This window comes from Cuculus canorus, chromosome 19 (assembly GCF_017976375.1).
Source record: "Cuculus canorus isolate bCucCan1 chromosome 19, bCucCan1.pri, whole genome shotgun sequence".
NCBI classification, from domain to species: domain Eukaryota; kingdom Metazoa; phylum Chordata; class Aves; order Cuculiformes; family Cuculidae; genus Cuculus; species Cuculus canorus.
The window spans coordinates 5,129,938-5,144,634 of record NC_071419.1 but is presented as its reverse complement, the minus strand read 5'-3'; the positions used below and the strand labels follow the sequence as shown (position 1 = coordinate 5,144,634).

At 43.3% G+C, this 14,697-nt stretch overlaps 1 protein-coding gene across 1 annotated transcript in view; it reads right to left on the bottom strand.

The window, feature by feature from the left end:
- RAPGEF1 (Rap guanine nucleotide exchange factor 1) overlaps positions 1 to 14,562 on the bottom strand; it is an 87,066-nt gene extending 72,504 nt beyond the window's left edge. Inside the window, exon 1 of the mRNA XM_054083919.1 lies at positions 14,432 to 14,562. Within this exon, the coding sequence (XP_053939894.1) occupies positions 14,432 to 14,456 (25 nt within the window). The 5' untranslated portion in view covers positions 14,457 to 14,562. The remainder of the gene's footprint in view (positions 1 to 14,431) is intronic.
- Between the last annotated feature and the right edge of the window lie 135 nt (positions 14,563 to 14,697).

Here is a 14,697-nt window from a genome sequence, read left to right as displayed (position 1 = left end):
TTATTGACATAGTTTGCTCATAAAGTCCTTAATTTGGTTTTATGTTTCAGCATTGTTTTTTTGCAAGCTTTCCAGTCAAAGCTAGGCAAACACACATGTACTGTTACCTTTGCAAAGGTGAAAGATGAGTAAAGACGCATAACTCATACAAAAACTGTTTAAAAAGTCATATTAGATACTAATCCTTCTTGCCCGAGGAGTTTACAATGGCTCTCTTCTGTATTTTGGAAGCTTTCCTTGACCTTGTAGAGTGAAAGACTTTTCAAACCACCAGGCAAATATAGCACTGGGAGCTCAGGGGATAGCCAGGAAGCACTGCCGAGCACCACGGGCAAGCTTCTCCTGCCATCCTTCCTTGGCTGGAATGATCTCTGCAATGCCACGCAAGGTCAGTAGATTCAGGTTACCGAAAGAATGACATTTTAAACCTGATATCTCTCTCATCCAAAACCATCTGCAATTCATCTTTTAAGGCTGAGATTATTCGTTCTGGGGGAATTATCCACTAATCAGTTTTTATCTCCAGACTAGGTCCTCATGCTTGCAGCTGGTGAAGAGCTCAGTCTGGCAGAGGTTTCAGTTCCCTCCGCCCTCACTGAAGGACACGGTAACACAGAATGGTCTCCCACAGGACAAGCTTTAAAATACATTTGACTGCAACTCCATGAGAAAAGGCAGCCCTGTGCTAAGGAAACCGGCACAAATTTACCAGCCAACCCCTCATGTATCCAAGAGGCAGAGGCACAAAACAAGACTTCAAATCATGAATTGCTTTTACTGGGCTGCACCTCCATTCTTTACATCTTACAGAGGGAACTGCTGCATGTGGGTTTGCCCCACCGTGATTTTCTGAAGTAGGATAAAAACTAAGCAAAACCAGAACGCACAACAGGAAAAGGGTGTAAGGACTCCACTACTTCCCCCCAAATACACATAAGCAGAAAATGATCAGCACTGACTTTTGGCTCATGGGCACGCTTGCTCACTAGCCTACCTGCTATTCTATTCAATACATGTCACAGCCAAGTGTGAAACTCGAGAGAAGCTTGTGGTCAAGTGAGTCAACACCCTACGTTCTGCAAATCCTCCTCCCCTACTTAGTACATTATGCTCATCCTTTTGCTACAGCCCTGCCCTGTTCCAGCAAAGCATTCTATATTGTACAGTATTTTATTCCATTCAGTCACCTATACTATGCACCAGCATGGAATTTATTTCCATCTCCATCCTTCAGAGCAGATATCCCTGTTCTGCTGGGGCTTTAGAATAAGATATGCCCTTCATTTACAATTATCATACAAAAAACCAAAAATCCAGGCAGCTAAATTGCCTCCCGCGTTTCACCCAGAAGCCAAGGCAATTACTGTAAACCCTACAATTTGATTCAGTAAGGCCAGCAATGGAATAATTTTGGCTTATCTAATTTTCAGTTTTGAGGACTATTTAAAAACAAAAGCAAACCCAAACAAAACTCAACTGGATTTCACCTGACAAGCAAATTGTTGAACTGGCCAAAGATCATATTTTATTCACTGCAGAAGAGAAACTCTGGAGGTTCTTCAAATGGTACGATTCACAATAAAGGCCATTTTACAGCTCTACAAGTGAGAATACTTCGGGAGAGAGAGATGGCTTTAGTTCCATGTAGTTCATTTAATAAAATCTGAACATCATAGCTTAAAATAATCCTAACAGACAAAGCAGGCTTGATCTTCCTATCCAGTAACTGTGTACCGCATCAAAACTATTCTCGACCCTCTCATTGGGTGAAGCAGCAGGGATGAAGAAAAAGAAACCATTTACACAGAAGAGCAGAAACCTCTCTACCCAGACCCATTTGTTTTACTCTGTGAGTATTGACAGATGAGTAATGAAAACTCTGGTGCAGACACAGGCCCTTCTTAAAGGCAGCACCAGTTAATAAACCACAACCACAGCTGCAAAAATATTAAGGAATTTAACTAAATGACTCCTTCAAGGGCACAGGATTGCAGGAGGAGCCAGGTTTTATGCTCTGTTATCATCCCAAAGGTTAAGATCACAGTGTGCAGCATCAACAGATGCTAGTGTTACTTTTCTGGATAAAAGAGCTTTGAATAACAATTTCCTTAGACATGTACTACTGAGTATTAATATTTCTAGCATGACTTTTTTTCTCCATTACGATAATCTTTGTAACTTAGTATACTATGTTGCCAAAGCTTTTAGATGTGAAGTACCTCATCTGAGAACTATTAAATGATAAAAACAAATGAAAACAATAGCAATAATAAAACCCACAGGCTGTTAGCTCTCCCCACAGGACAAGCCACAGCACTGGCAACATGGCAGAGAACGGTGTTTTGCATGTGTTTTCGAATTTGGATGCCAGACTCAGATCAAGACCTCGATCAACATTCATGTTAATGGCACAGGAATGCTGGGAATGATTTTGGAATCTGTTATGCTTTCATTTGATGGAGAATATTTTTTGCCTATTGGCTGGGATGCTTGCACAGCCTGGGTAACCATTGGCTGTAACCTTAGATGGCTTTATTATATCAGCCCTCAGCTCTGACAGAACTTGAGAGGTATTGAAACAACGACATAAGGGATCAAGAACCCTCCAATACAGTTTTGTTGTTACCAACACTATTATACACCTTGTTGCCAGAGACTCTCAGGATTTACTCATTTGCCAGAAATAACCCCTCAGATCTTTCCTTAGTTTGTTCTTCTTTATCATGTTAACTTCAGCCAGAACAAAAAGTATAAAATCCATGTTGGTCTGGGAACCTTGAGCACAAATAATTGTGGTCAACTGCCAGGTAAGCATTTTTTCCTTACACACATTGTAAAAAGCCACAGTAATCCCGATAACCCCAGGCAATGACACAGGCTGCACCGATGTCTGGTCTGAATGATGGTTTTGATCCCTTGGATCTTGGTGCTCCTCAGGCTGCCAGCCAAATGGAAGCTCAAGGAAGTTCTCCCATGCATCACTTGTGGTGTACCTGATGTCTCTGGGGAGCCCTAGAAGTATTACAATGAAATGCACACCTCAGCTTTGAGGTCTAATGAACAAGGCTGTAATTCAGGATAAAACCAAAGAGTAAGAGCTGTCAATGCATATTTAAATAATTTATAGAAGTGCTTTCACCTAGGACAGACAGGGCAAAACCATCTTTGCTTAAAGACTACCTGGGAATATACACAGACAGTAATGGGAATCAAATTTTCTCTTTACACAGTTTTTAAGGGTTAATTTGCCCTGCACTTTTACTATTAAACTTTGGCTTTCAAGAGCAACACACCCTTCACTGCTCTCAACCGACTCCTCTGAGCTGTACCCAGAAGACACACTTATTTGCTTTGTTCCAAAGGGGTTTGCTTTTTCTTGGCATTCCTCATTCCAGGTAAACTAGTTCACAATTCAAGCAGCAAAGGAAAGCAATGTTTTATCACTGTTTTTACCTTTCAGCCGGATACCAAATCATCAACTGATGGAATATGATACCTTGCATCTCCCTGGGCTGAGTAGCACAAGAGAAAGCAAAGAAATTTGACTTTAAAAGGTCTAGTGTCTGCTTCATTAGATAAAAATGTTGCCAGCTCCCTGACCCGCCTCCAGCAGCAGGATTAATACTAAGGGAGCTCTTACAGGCATCCCAGTTGTGGTACGTGGGTTCTTTTTTTAGTTTTCTCAGTAGTGACTTGCATGCGAGATGGGATTTTTTTTCAGAGGCAGGGGGTCTTCTCCAGATCCTGGTTTCTTCCCCAGAGTGCAGGCAGTTGGAGGGGGTGAACACTGTGGCCAAAGAGCATGTTTGCTTTAGCGCTGCGAGAAGCAGGCGTGCCAAAGCAAGGGTGGCAGAGAAGAAATGTTTTCCTCAGCTCTGCCTCAACCAAACACGCAGCAAGGCGTTAACTAAATCAATGCATCCAGCATCATGTAACTATAGTTTCAAGCAAGATCTAAAGTCTCTTTGAACTGTTTCCCAACAGGACAGAAATCCGGCCAAGGCTGGGATTCATCTCTCCCAAACTCTGCTTCATAAATTCTAGGCATCGGTGTCTACGTTAGTCACAGTCTCCAGAGGCTTTCCCATAGTGTCCAGTGACAGACATTTCCAAACCAATAAAACCAGTATTAAATCCTTTTGACAACTGCTGGAATCCAGGAGGGACTAGAAATTATTAGAACAAAAATTATAAATAAATAAAAAATATTTTAGACTTTGTATACAAAAAATAGTGTTTGTTTCAGTACAGATGCGATTTTGAAACAGTTTCTCAAAATCACCATCAGTTTCTTATGTATATAAGAATCACAGAATCAGTTAGATTGGAAAAGAGCTTTAAGATCACAGAGTCCAACCCTAAACCTCACACTACCAAGCCAACACTAAATGATGTCCCTAAGCACCCCATCCAAACATCTGTTAAATCCCTCCAGTGATGATGACTCCCCCATTTATCTTACCTTCAAAAATTTAGAGACAAGAGCTTAAATAGCACAATCAGTTTATAACTAATACAAGTGTGCTGGTCCAATGAGTTCAGAGAAGAAATAAATAGAAGTTTCTAGGCAATACAGAATTTATATCTGTTCATTCTTAGACCTGAAGGCTGCATCAGTTAATCCAGCTGAGGTTAAACTAGAGTAGCTCACTGCATTGTTTTCTCATATTTTTTCAAAATACAGTCAGATTTGTCTCATTCCTGTGAATTCTACAGTGCAAGATAAACTAAGATGAGGTAAGTTTAAACTGACAAAACGCCCATGCAGGTGAATGAGCATAAGATCACAACCTTCATTAAATAATCAAACAGAAAACTACATCATCCGAGTTATTTTTTTTACGAAGTCTTTTTCTATGAGCGGCAAAACTAGTGAGAATCCATCTGTTCTTCTTGTAACACAACACATCCAGCTTCTTCACATCTCCCTTGGCACCCCGTGAACAAGAAGCACCATGTGTGTCAGTGATCCTGAAATGACGTGTGTACCAGTTGACACTGGATGGCCAAATGGAGCATGGGGCCACTACATCTTCCTTTTTGCCATAACGAAGGCACTATTTTTGGTTCTACTCAGTCTTCTACAGATAATGTGAAGAAATTTAAGTACATTTCTAATATTGATTCCTCCGCAAAGTTTGACTGAAATTGGCCAACAGGTGCAAGACATCTAACAGGGGATGGATGAGCCATCGCTATTTCCTTATGAGAAGTGCCACGTGTTAAATAAGAGAGGTACAGACATAAGAGGCAAGCTTACCTCTAAGCAGACACATCAAGCTAAGTTTCAAGCCTCAGTGGTTCTTCTTTACAGGGATCCTGTACACCTGAATATCACAACATTGGCCATATTTCAGAGCCAGCTCATTGCACACAATGTACTTTAAAATACCATTCCTTATATTCATTAGCACACTTTAACAGCGTGGTTCTACAACCTTCTGAAGTGTCTCTCCTGTAAACTACAACAGACCAGACTGACAGAGCAGTAGAGAGAAATGTCACCATTTCCAGTGACAAAGAGCAAGCAGAAAAACTCAGCTGAAAACAGAGAAACTCCCCAACTCAGTTTCTGTCAGTTATGTTCTCCTGGGTATTGCTCATAAAGATACAACTTTTTTTTAAAGAAAAACGGGCATCTGACTTTCAGATGCACAATGTTTTTTTGGGTACTGCAAATGTCTCTCACATAGTAGCCCCGAGAAGCAATTCCAAGCAGTAAAAGAGTAAAACCAACCACTGCACCATTCTCACCATGCTCCATCAAAACTCTGGCACCAGACTTAACAGATGATTTCATGTGACCTTTTGCAAGGATATTTATACAGACAAACACAACTCCTGCACAAACCAGTGCCCTACATTTACTCTAAGTCCCTGTAAATTTATAGATGAGCTCTAACTAAACCTTTTGGTAGACCTCCCTAGTTCCTCCAATTTCTTATTCTTGTCTATAATTCAGTTTAAATTTCTTCTAATCGGACAAGCAGAGAACATAAGCTTAAAAAATTAAGATAGAAAAAAAAATATATCCAAATGGGGATATTTAACTTTTGTGTATGAAAGTTGCAGCATGTGTTGCTGCCAATAATGAAATGCAAGGCTGCATTGTTAAGCAAAACCATCCGCATGTTATGTCTCCATACTCAAATTGACAAACAATATAGCCGGAGCCCAAAATGTAAGGATAAATGTATCACCAAGGAAAAGTGCATTTTAAACAGCAACGTCCTGGTAATTGAAGCTCACCGACAGATGAATTCATTGAGCACTGCTGTCTAGAATTAGTTGGAATGTAGTACACAACCAGAATTAAAATATTGATTTCCCTGGGTGCCCTTTATTACATGACGTTTGGTTCGCAAAGGAAACTTTCTAAATATGGAAATCATTCCTGAGGCTATTTTGGCTACCTCTCGGGCAGTATGGACAGGACAGACCGGCACACAAAGGCACAATAAAAATATCAAAAGGGGATAAACAATGTGTGCTGCACATCGTGAACAGATGCCTTTTGCTCTCATTTTGAAGATTACCTGCAAACTACAGTTTAACAAGTATAGATACAAACTCAGTCTCTTGGTAAAATTCTATCAAGTTTGAATCAACCAACCAAGTTGCAGTATGTCCTCACTCCAACTTCACCAGCTATGAGTAACTGCTCTTCGATTTTAACCTCTACCGGTTTTTGCCTTTCTTTCCAGAAGCCCAAAAAGAAAATTCTCATGTATTATCTTTCAAAACCCAAGATTTCTGTACATGTGAGGGATGAAATTAAAGATCTTGTTTAGAATACTCACTGAACCAGTCCCATTTATATGTCAAGTAAGCAACAAAAGCCATCCCCACATGAAGCCTTCAGAGAGAAAGAATGAGAGCATGAGAGTGCAAGCAAGCTTTAACCTTTCTACCTCAGCAGAAGAATGATTCAATATTTCCTTGGAGGCACTGATGGCCACACAGAGATGTTAACGTGCATCACAAAATGCACAGTATTTCCATGACACCAGAAAAGCTCTACACACAGCAGCAGAGACTGCTACCCAGGTATAGGAAGATGGGACAACACATGCATTCGTTTAATTTAAAGAGCCTTAGCCTCAGAATTAAGAAATCTCTTCTCCAGGTGCCAACAGTATTCAATTGACCCTTTCAGTGGTATAAAAGGGGAATAAAGAAAATGAAAGAAATGTGAAACTAAAATGCTAGCCAAGGTTTAGACTCTCCATCCAACTCTTGACAGTTCCCAAATCTTTCAGATTATTTGCCTAAGTATGATAAAATAGAAAGCAAGTGTTGGAAAACTTATTCTCTCAAATACCATCAATATTTTATCTCCCACAGAACTGAGTAAGTTAATGCTCTGATGCAGAATGGCTTCTTCTTACACTTGTTTCTATGCACCTCTTCTTCGCTCTCAACATGGAAACATTATCTTACAAACTCCAGAGAAGGGGAACTATAATAGCAACTAAAATAGCAAACAGATTTAATATCAAGAGACTGTTTCAAAGCTGATGAGCTTTAACTGAAATATGCAATGCAAATCGAAGTAGACCAATCGTCTGATCCATCAGCTTTCTCTGATTGCTTCACAGAATACGTAGGGACATCATTTCTCTTTCACATAGATGAAGTTGTTCTATCAGTATCAATGTCACGCATCATAAGAAGAGATAAAAAAATATATTTTTTAGAGTGGATGCTATGGGTCAGTTAATACAGCTGTAAACTTGTCAGGCTGCAGTAATGTGAATAGCAGAACTGCAGAACATTCCTTTGGCAGCACGTCCCAACCTGCAGGATTCCTGCAGCTTTTCCGGATTGCTGAAATTCATCTTCTGTCTCTTTGCCTTGGACGAGACTCCTGTGAAAGCTGCTGGGATCTTCCTCCTTGCCCGCTTTCCCTTCTTGGCATCAGTCTGTCTTTTCCCATTCTGCTCTCCTGCACGCATACTAGCCCACCATTCCCTCCTCTTCTGACATCCGTGCACTGGGCATCCTCTCACTTCTTTTCTGGTCTTTCCAATCACTCCATCAACATGGCCACTTGTGATGTTCTCCTCTGTACACCAGGAAAGCCAAGCTTTGGTGATTCAGATAAAACTGACAATAACACAGCTAATACTGTCGCAATAGCTAAGTGAGTTTAATAGCCCTTCCAAACTGCTTCCATGACAATGGCTGAATCCTATAGTCTGCTAGTGTTACTAAAGAAAAAAAGCAGATGTAACAGTAGAATTTCCCAAATATTCAGGCACTAACAGCACAATGCACTTTCAATTGTTTTCAGGGAGAAAGGCTTATTCTATCATAAATATGGGAAGCTGAAGGATCCTCTCCACACACAGGCTTTCCTCCAGATAATGTAAAGTCTCCACAGGAAGATCACAGAAAATGATTCTTTTCATAACTAAGCAACAATACAGAGGTCAATAGCTTTGCAAACTGGCAAAAGACCCCAAAACTCCAGATCTCTAGTTCCAGCAAAAAAACGTTGGGATGATTTGCCTTGGAAAATGGAACAAGTTATATCCTCTACACGTATTCAAACTATGCAAAATGATGGGTGCGGTGAGGAGTAGGAGAGTGGAAGGCGGCTATTAAATCACCTTACCTGTAGCTCTGACATGTAATTTGTTGTTTTTAATATATTACATAGTTTCTGGAATTTTATCTGGCACAAAGACAGGAGATGCACTCTGTCTATCTTACCTTGGCCAAGGCCTTGTACAAGGATCTTCCAAATGTGACAGTAACAAACAAACAATTCACCTCTCAGTAACCCAACTGAGAACTACCTAGACCGCCTGTAACACACGTACTGATTGACTGCTTGGTTTAGATCTGATTAGCCATCAAATGCCTCTGCCAAGGAAAAGTAGAACATCTCTCTAGTTTCTTTAAAATCAAGTCTAGAAAGTTAAATCTTTATATTTCTCCACTTGCAGTTAAGATGCTGTAAGCTTCCGAACTGAATGCTCTCCTTTCAAAGGATTTGTATGTCAACAGCAAAGCTCATTTTGCCAATTCTACCCACAGGCTTTCAGCTTTGGGATAAATACAGCGTTAATGTATATGTGTTTTAAAAAGACCCACACCTTTGCATCAGAGTCTGTCTGCACTTACAGAGACATTGGAATATCAGCTGAGGTACTAACTGCAAATCAAAACTTCCAGAAAGATGAACAAAACCCCAAGGAAACCTGAAAAAGCAGTTACAGATTGACTCCCTTTCCTAGAAACAAATAGCCACGTTTCTTCCATCCACGCAATACAATGCAACAAGGAAAGCTGTGCTGACAGCCAACAGGAGATAGGAGATGTTCTCTGCAAGTCAAGCAACAGACCTAAATCAGGGACATTTGTGTTATGGTCTTGACTGACAGTGAACTTCCACTCATCTCTCTGCTTGCCAAGAGGTTAGCAAGAGCCAGTAAGAGTTATCACCACATAAAAATCACACCAATAGATATATTTAGTCACTGCGGTTTAAGGAAACCGATTGCTTGCACTGAAAATAAATTTAGCAATTGTTTCCAGTTTCTGCTTTTTCACTGACTCAGGCACAACCCAGCTGCTTCACATTCCAGTAGACTTCAGCTGTCTTTTTTTCTCTACTCCATGTCCACCTCCTTCTTACAACTGCTATGACCATCTCAACCTTGCAGCAGTTATCCTGTAGGCTACATTTCTGAACCCTCTAGTCTTGAAGATATGCACCAGAACAGCTGCCAACTCTACGACGACTTGAAAACCTGCAGAATTCTGCTCTATGTGCCATTCTGTTGGAAACACTAAATGATGATGATCTTGTAACAGGATTTTGCCTCTGCAAAAAAACCTCGACTGAATTGCTGATGCTTTTAAAACAAGTTACAATAACACACACAAGTGACGTCACTATCCAAGCAGTGTACCGTAAGAGATGCAGTAAATGCTAAAAGTCCAAGTAAGGAAGAACTGGAATTGTATTGCCTTTAAGATTGTGAAGCGAGTCTTTAGAAGAGTTTAATCTTCAGATTCGAGGACAGGACATTTCACAGAGAATGTTTACGTTGTTTGAAAATCACCCATACACCAGCACTTACACTGCAAAACTTTGATCTCGAAAGCCCTCACTTATACTGAAAAACGTGGTACTGTGGCGAAGGCACAAGTGAACCAAGAAATAGTTCTGTCTAGTAACTGATCTAAGTATAACTTAGACAAAGAGAAACTGCAGAAAACTGCTCAGGTGTAAGAAGTATGCAAGATCATTTCCATAGAATGATCCAAAAGATGATGGCGGTTCAAAACATATCCTCTCCAAAAATAAGATCCCTAGGAAACCTCGTGTTAATACAAAACCATTCAGAGATGCACAATGTAAATTGACATAGAGGACTCCAGACAAACATTAAGTTCCTATAAAGATGGGAATAATCTAGCCTCCTGAATTGTTTCTTCTATTTTGCCGTTTTCCTGAAGAACAGACTTCTCCTGGGATTAGCCCTAGCTGTTTATACCATCAATAGTAAAGACTTCAGAGGTGAATTTGCTTATCAGGCAAATACTTATGAGTAAAAGGTGAAGACAACAGCATTTTCAGTCTGCTGGGAATAAATACATCCAGATGAGTCCTGAGCAGCACAAAGATAACTGACGGCACTCCAGGTAGCTAACGCTTGAAACAGTTATCTCAAACAACCTGTAGCAGACAGCTATTGAAAAAGCAAGCTTTCAAAAAATGAAAACCCTGCAAGAAATTACAAGATTAAGATTGCAAACATCGAGTAGAATAAGCCTGCAGACTATGGCACTCGTATGTCTTTGGTATTCATAAAGGGGATTCTTGAATGGACCTGCTTCATGGAAGAGCTTTTGTTTCGGACCTGATGGTGTCTAAATGCTCCCTTATTCTCCCCGAATGACGCAGAATTGTGCAACTCCCTGGAGCACGTAATCCGTCAGGTAAATAAATACAGGCATTCATGTATTGCCATGGTAACAGGAAACCCAAGCAGAATCTGCGACCTTCTCCAGTCTTTCTTAGCATCCTTATTTTGGATATCAGATCAAAACGATAAGACTAACTAGGGTGAGAGCAAATATTTTCTGAAAGCGAAGACAAAAGGTCACAATTGCAGAGTAAAGACAAAACAACATCAGATGCCATTCCTTCTCTTCAAGTCAATGAGGGTTCTACTCTGACAAAGTACCTGGAAGCCTCCTGACTGGAGCCTAACAAAACCAGCGGGTCTAATACAAGTGAAAAAAAAAAGTACCATCCTATTCTACTTTACCAGATGGCTCCTCCTCACTTCAACGCAGTGCTCTGAAGTGCTTTACAGTGACCCTTCTGTTGATTAAAGAGCTGCACTGAGAGGCTCCAGAGGGAGCCCTGTCTGCTCTTCCTTGCTGGACAGGATGGTAGCTGTTATCTCTTATAATGTATTATTGTCTTTTATTAAGTGCCAACAAGGTGTTTCATTTAAAGACCTAGGGAGCAGATGTATGTTAAGAACTCCAGAGTTCTACCCTGTAGGTAATGCTATTTTTCCCAGCAGCCTGACTAGATGGACAGGAGTCAAACCAAAACCCAAGCCAATGCCGAAGTTTGTGAAGATGGCTTGTTATCAGGCAACAGCCTATTTTATTTACAACGTAATGGGGTTTGCATGTATTTCCGTTCCCATAAGAAAAAAAACAAATTCCAATGTACACAAATACACTGACCTTAGACCTCATAGCATTTGTTTCGTGACTCTGTAGCCTTTGTTCTGCTACTGTACACATTTTGACAAATATTACCCTAGAATTCTGCAGTATTTCAGACTGTGTTTATTCAGTGACACTATTAATTGAACTATTTGTGTCAATCAGAAATTCAAGCACTCAGAAACAGTGATCAAGACTGTATTGCACTGAAACAGCTGGCTTCCAGCTCTCCTTCCCACCCCTTCCCTGTCTCTTCTCCTCCAGTTTATGCTTGGACTGGATTTAATTTTTTTTTATTTAAATACCTTCTTAAAGAAATGAAAGCACAAGCAGTTGAAAGAGGACACTTTCCCAGATTTATAGTTTCTCTTGTTCAACAAATCATCACTACGGTACACGGTCATGAGAAAGAACGCCTCTGCATCAAGGCTTCACCCATTGCATCTTCAAAACTGTACTCTTACAGCACTGACCTGAGGACGGATCCCGCATGATGTCTTGAGTTCTTCACTGGGAGTTCAGTGTGTCGCAAGGTCAGGTCTCTAGGTCGTGCAGCGTACGATTTTTTTTACGGTATTTTTGGCCTTTCTGTTCTATTGTTTATAGAACCGCACCGCGTTTGTGTCTGTCTACAGAGTCATCTTCCCGTGTTTGAACTCTTCATGCTGCTTCGCTGGTGTGGAGTTATATTTACTATTCTCACAGGGTTATTTACTGCACGCGAATAAACAAAACGTGATCACTTATTTATACATCTGTAATTACTGTCTACAGCGCAATCAGCATTTACTAAAATCCCAAGCCAAATTCACCTCTAGCACAAACAAGTGGCAATTATCGCAGAGCTGGCCCAAGGTCTATATATATACTGCTAACACGTTCCTTATTCTGTTGCCCGCTTCCCGGACAAACAGTTGCAGCGATATACCAGTAAGCATTGAAAAAACACAGCCAGAATCCCAAAGCGAAGCGTTACGTTGCGGTACTATGTAAGGGATTGTGCATCAGATTAACCTCTGATATTTCTGGAATAACATTTGTCCCATGATGCGATGCACACTTGCAAGACAGTAACTTAGCACTGAGAGCTGGAAACATGCCTACGTACTGCGCTTAAAAGCCGGCTGCCAGGCAGCCAAGTCTGCTTCTCCCTGGAGGCTGCTCCAGAACCCATATCCCAGGAGAACATACTCATATAGAAGCCAGAATGAACCAGGATCAAATGATCAAAACCAGAAAGCACTGCTACCAACTTTACTCCTCTCCTAAATCGGTGGCTGCTCTCCTGGAAAGCCTGAACGCTGTACTTGGCACAACCCGACTCCGACTGTTACCCTGCATTCCCCCGTAGGAAACTGCGTAGCTATTCCTTACAATAAAAAATACATAACAGCATTGATTTTTTTCTCTGCTAATTAAATGCAACATAATTAAACTAAATAACTTCACTGTTTGATTTGCAAAACACTAATTGAATCTTTAAACATACTACTCCCGCTACACAGAAAAACAGGGGCATTCAACTACCTAAAGTGACAACTGAGAACCAGACACAACTCCAGAAGCACAGAGAGACGATCTGATACGCACTCCAGCATTTCCTTGTGAGAGCAGAGGAGATCCCTGCAGCCTCCCCTCGATCTGGTTCTAGATGAGCATCCCAGACAGAGGGGAGAGCTTTGCAGGAAGGAGGGGAAAAATGAGCAAGTTCCCTCTGACATTTGCCCACAGCCTCATCTTTTCTCGTCTTGCACAAACATCAGAAGAGGAAAGTTAGAGAAGTTGCAATTGATCATTGCGTGTAGGCCCCAAAGCGTTGCAGCGCCCTGGCTTTGCTGATGCGTTGCTGCACGGAGAGGACAGCTGGGGTACAGGGAAACTTAAACAAGGGGAAAAAAAAAGGAAAAAAGCAAAGGAGGAGACAAAAAGCCTGGCGCATAGGGTGCTTGGGTAGCCCAGGAGCAGCTCTGGAGCAGACAAGGGGCAGGGGCAGTTCTGGAACAACCCAAGCGCATCCCAGGCGCAGCTCAGGGGTGTGGGAGCAGCTCTGGAGCAGCTCAGAAGCAGGGGTAGCTCTGGAGCAACCCAGAAGCAGCCCAGGAGCTCAGAAGCAGCCCAGGAGCTCAGGAGCAGCCCAGGAGCTCAGGAGCAGCTCCGGCGGAGCCCAGGAGAAGCCCTGGAACAGTTCAGGAGCACAGGCAGCTCAGGAGGAGCCCAGGACCTCAGGAGGAGCCCAGGGGCAGCCCTGGAGCAGCTCAGGAGCCCAGGGGCAGCTCAGGAGCCATGAGGCAGCTCAGGAGTCCAGAGGCAGCACAGGAGCAGCTCAGGGGCAGCCTAGGAGCAGCCCAGGAGCACCTCAGGAGCCCAGAAAGACCTCAGGAGCAGCCCAGGGGCAGCCCGGGACCTCAGGAGCAGCCCGGGAGCAGCCCAGGACCTCAGGAGCAGCCCAGGAGCAGCCAAGGAGCCGCCCGGGACCTCAGGAGCAGCCTAGGAGCAGCCCAGGACCTCAGGAGCAGCCCAGGAGCTGCCCGGGAGCGCAGGAGCAACCCTAGAGCTGCCCAGGGGCACACCGGGAGCTCAGGAAGAGCGCAGGAGCGCAGGGGCTCCCCCGGCTCCCCGGCCCCGCAGCCGCCTCCCCGCGCTGACAGAGGCCCTGCCCGCCCCGGCCCGGCGCCGCCGCTCGGGCAGCCCCCGCGGGCCCCGGCGGTCTCGGGGCTCCGGGCCCGCTCACCTGCTTTCTCGATCTTGCCGGACATGTCGCGGCCGCGGCGCTCGGGCCCGGCCGAGCGGGGAAGGCGGCTGCCGGCCGGCCGCGATCCGGGGCTCGGCAGCGCCCGCCCCCGCCAGCCGAGAGGCCGCCCCGCCGCGCCCCGCAGCGCCGCCTGCCGGCCCGCAGCGGCACCGCCGGGGAGCGGGGGGCGGGGGGGCCTGCGGGGAGAGTTCGGGGGGGGGGCCTGCGGGGGTGGGTCTGGGGTCCTGCAGGGAGCGATCAGGGGG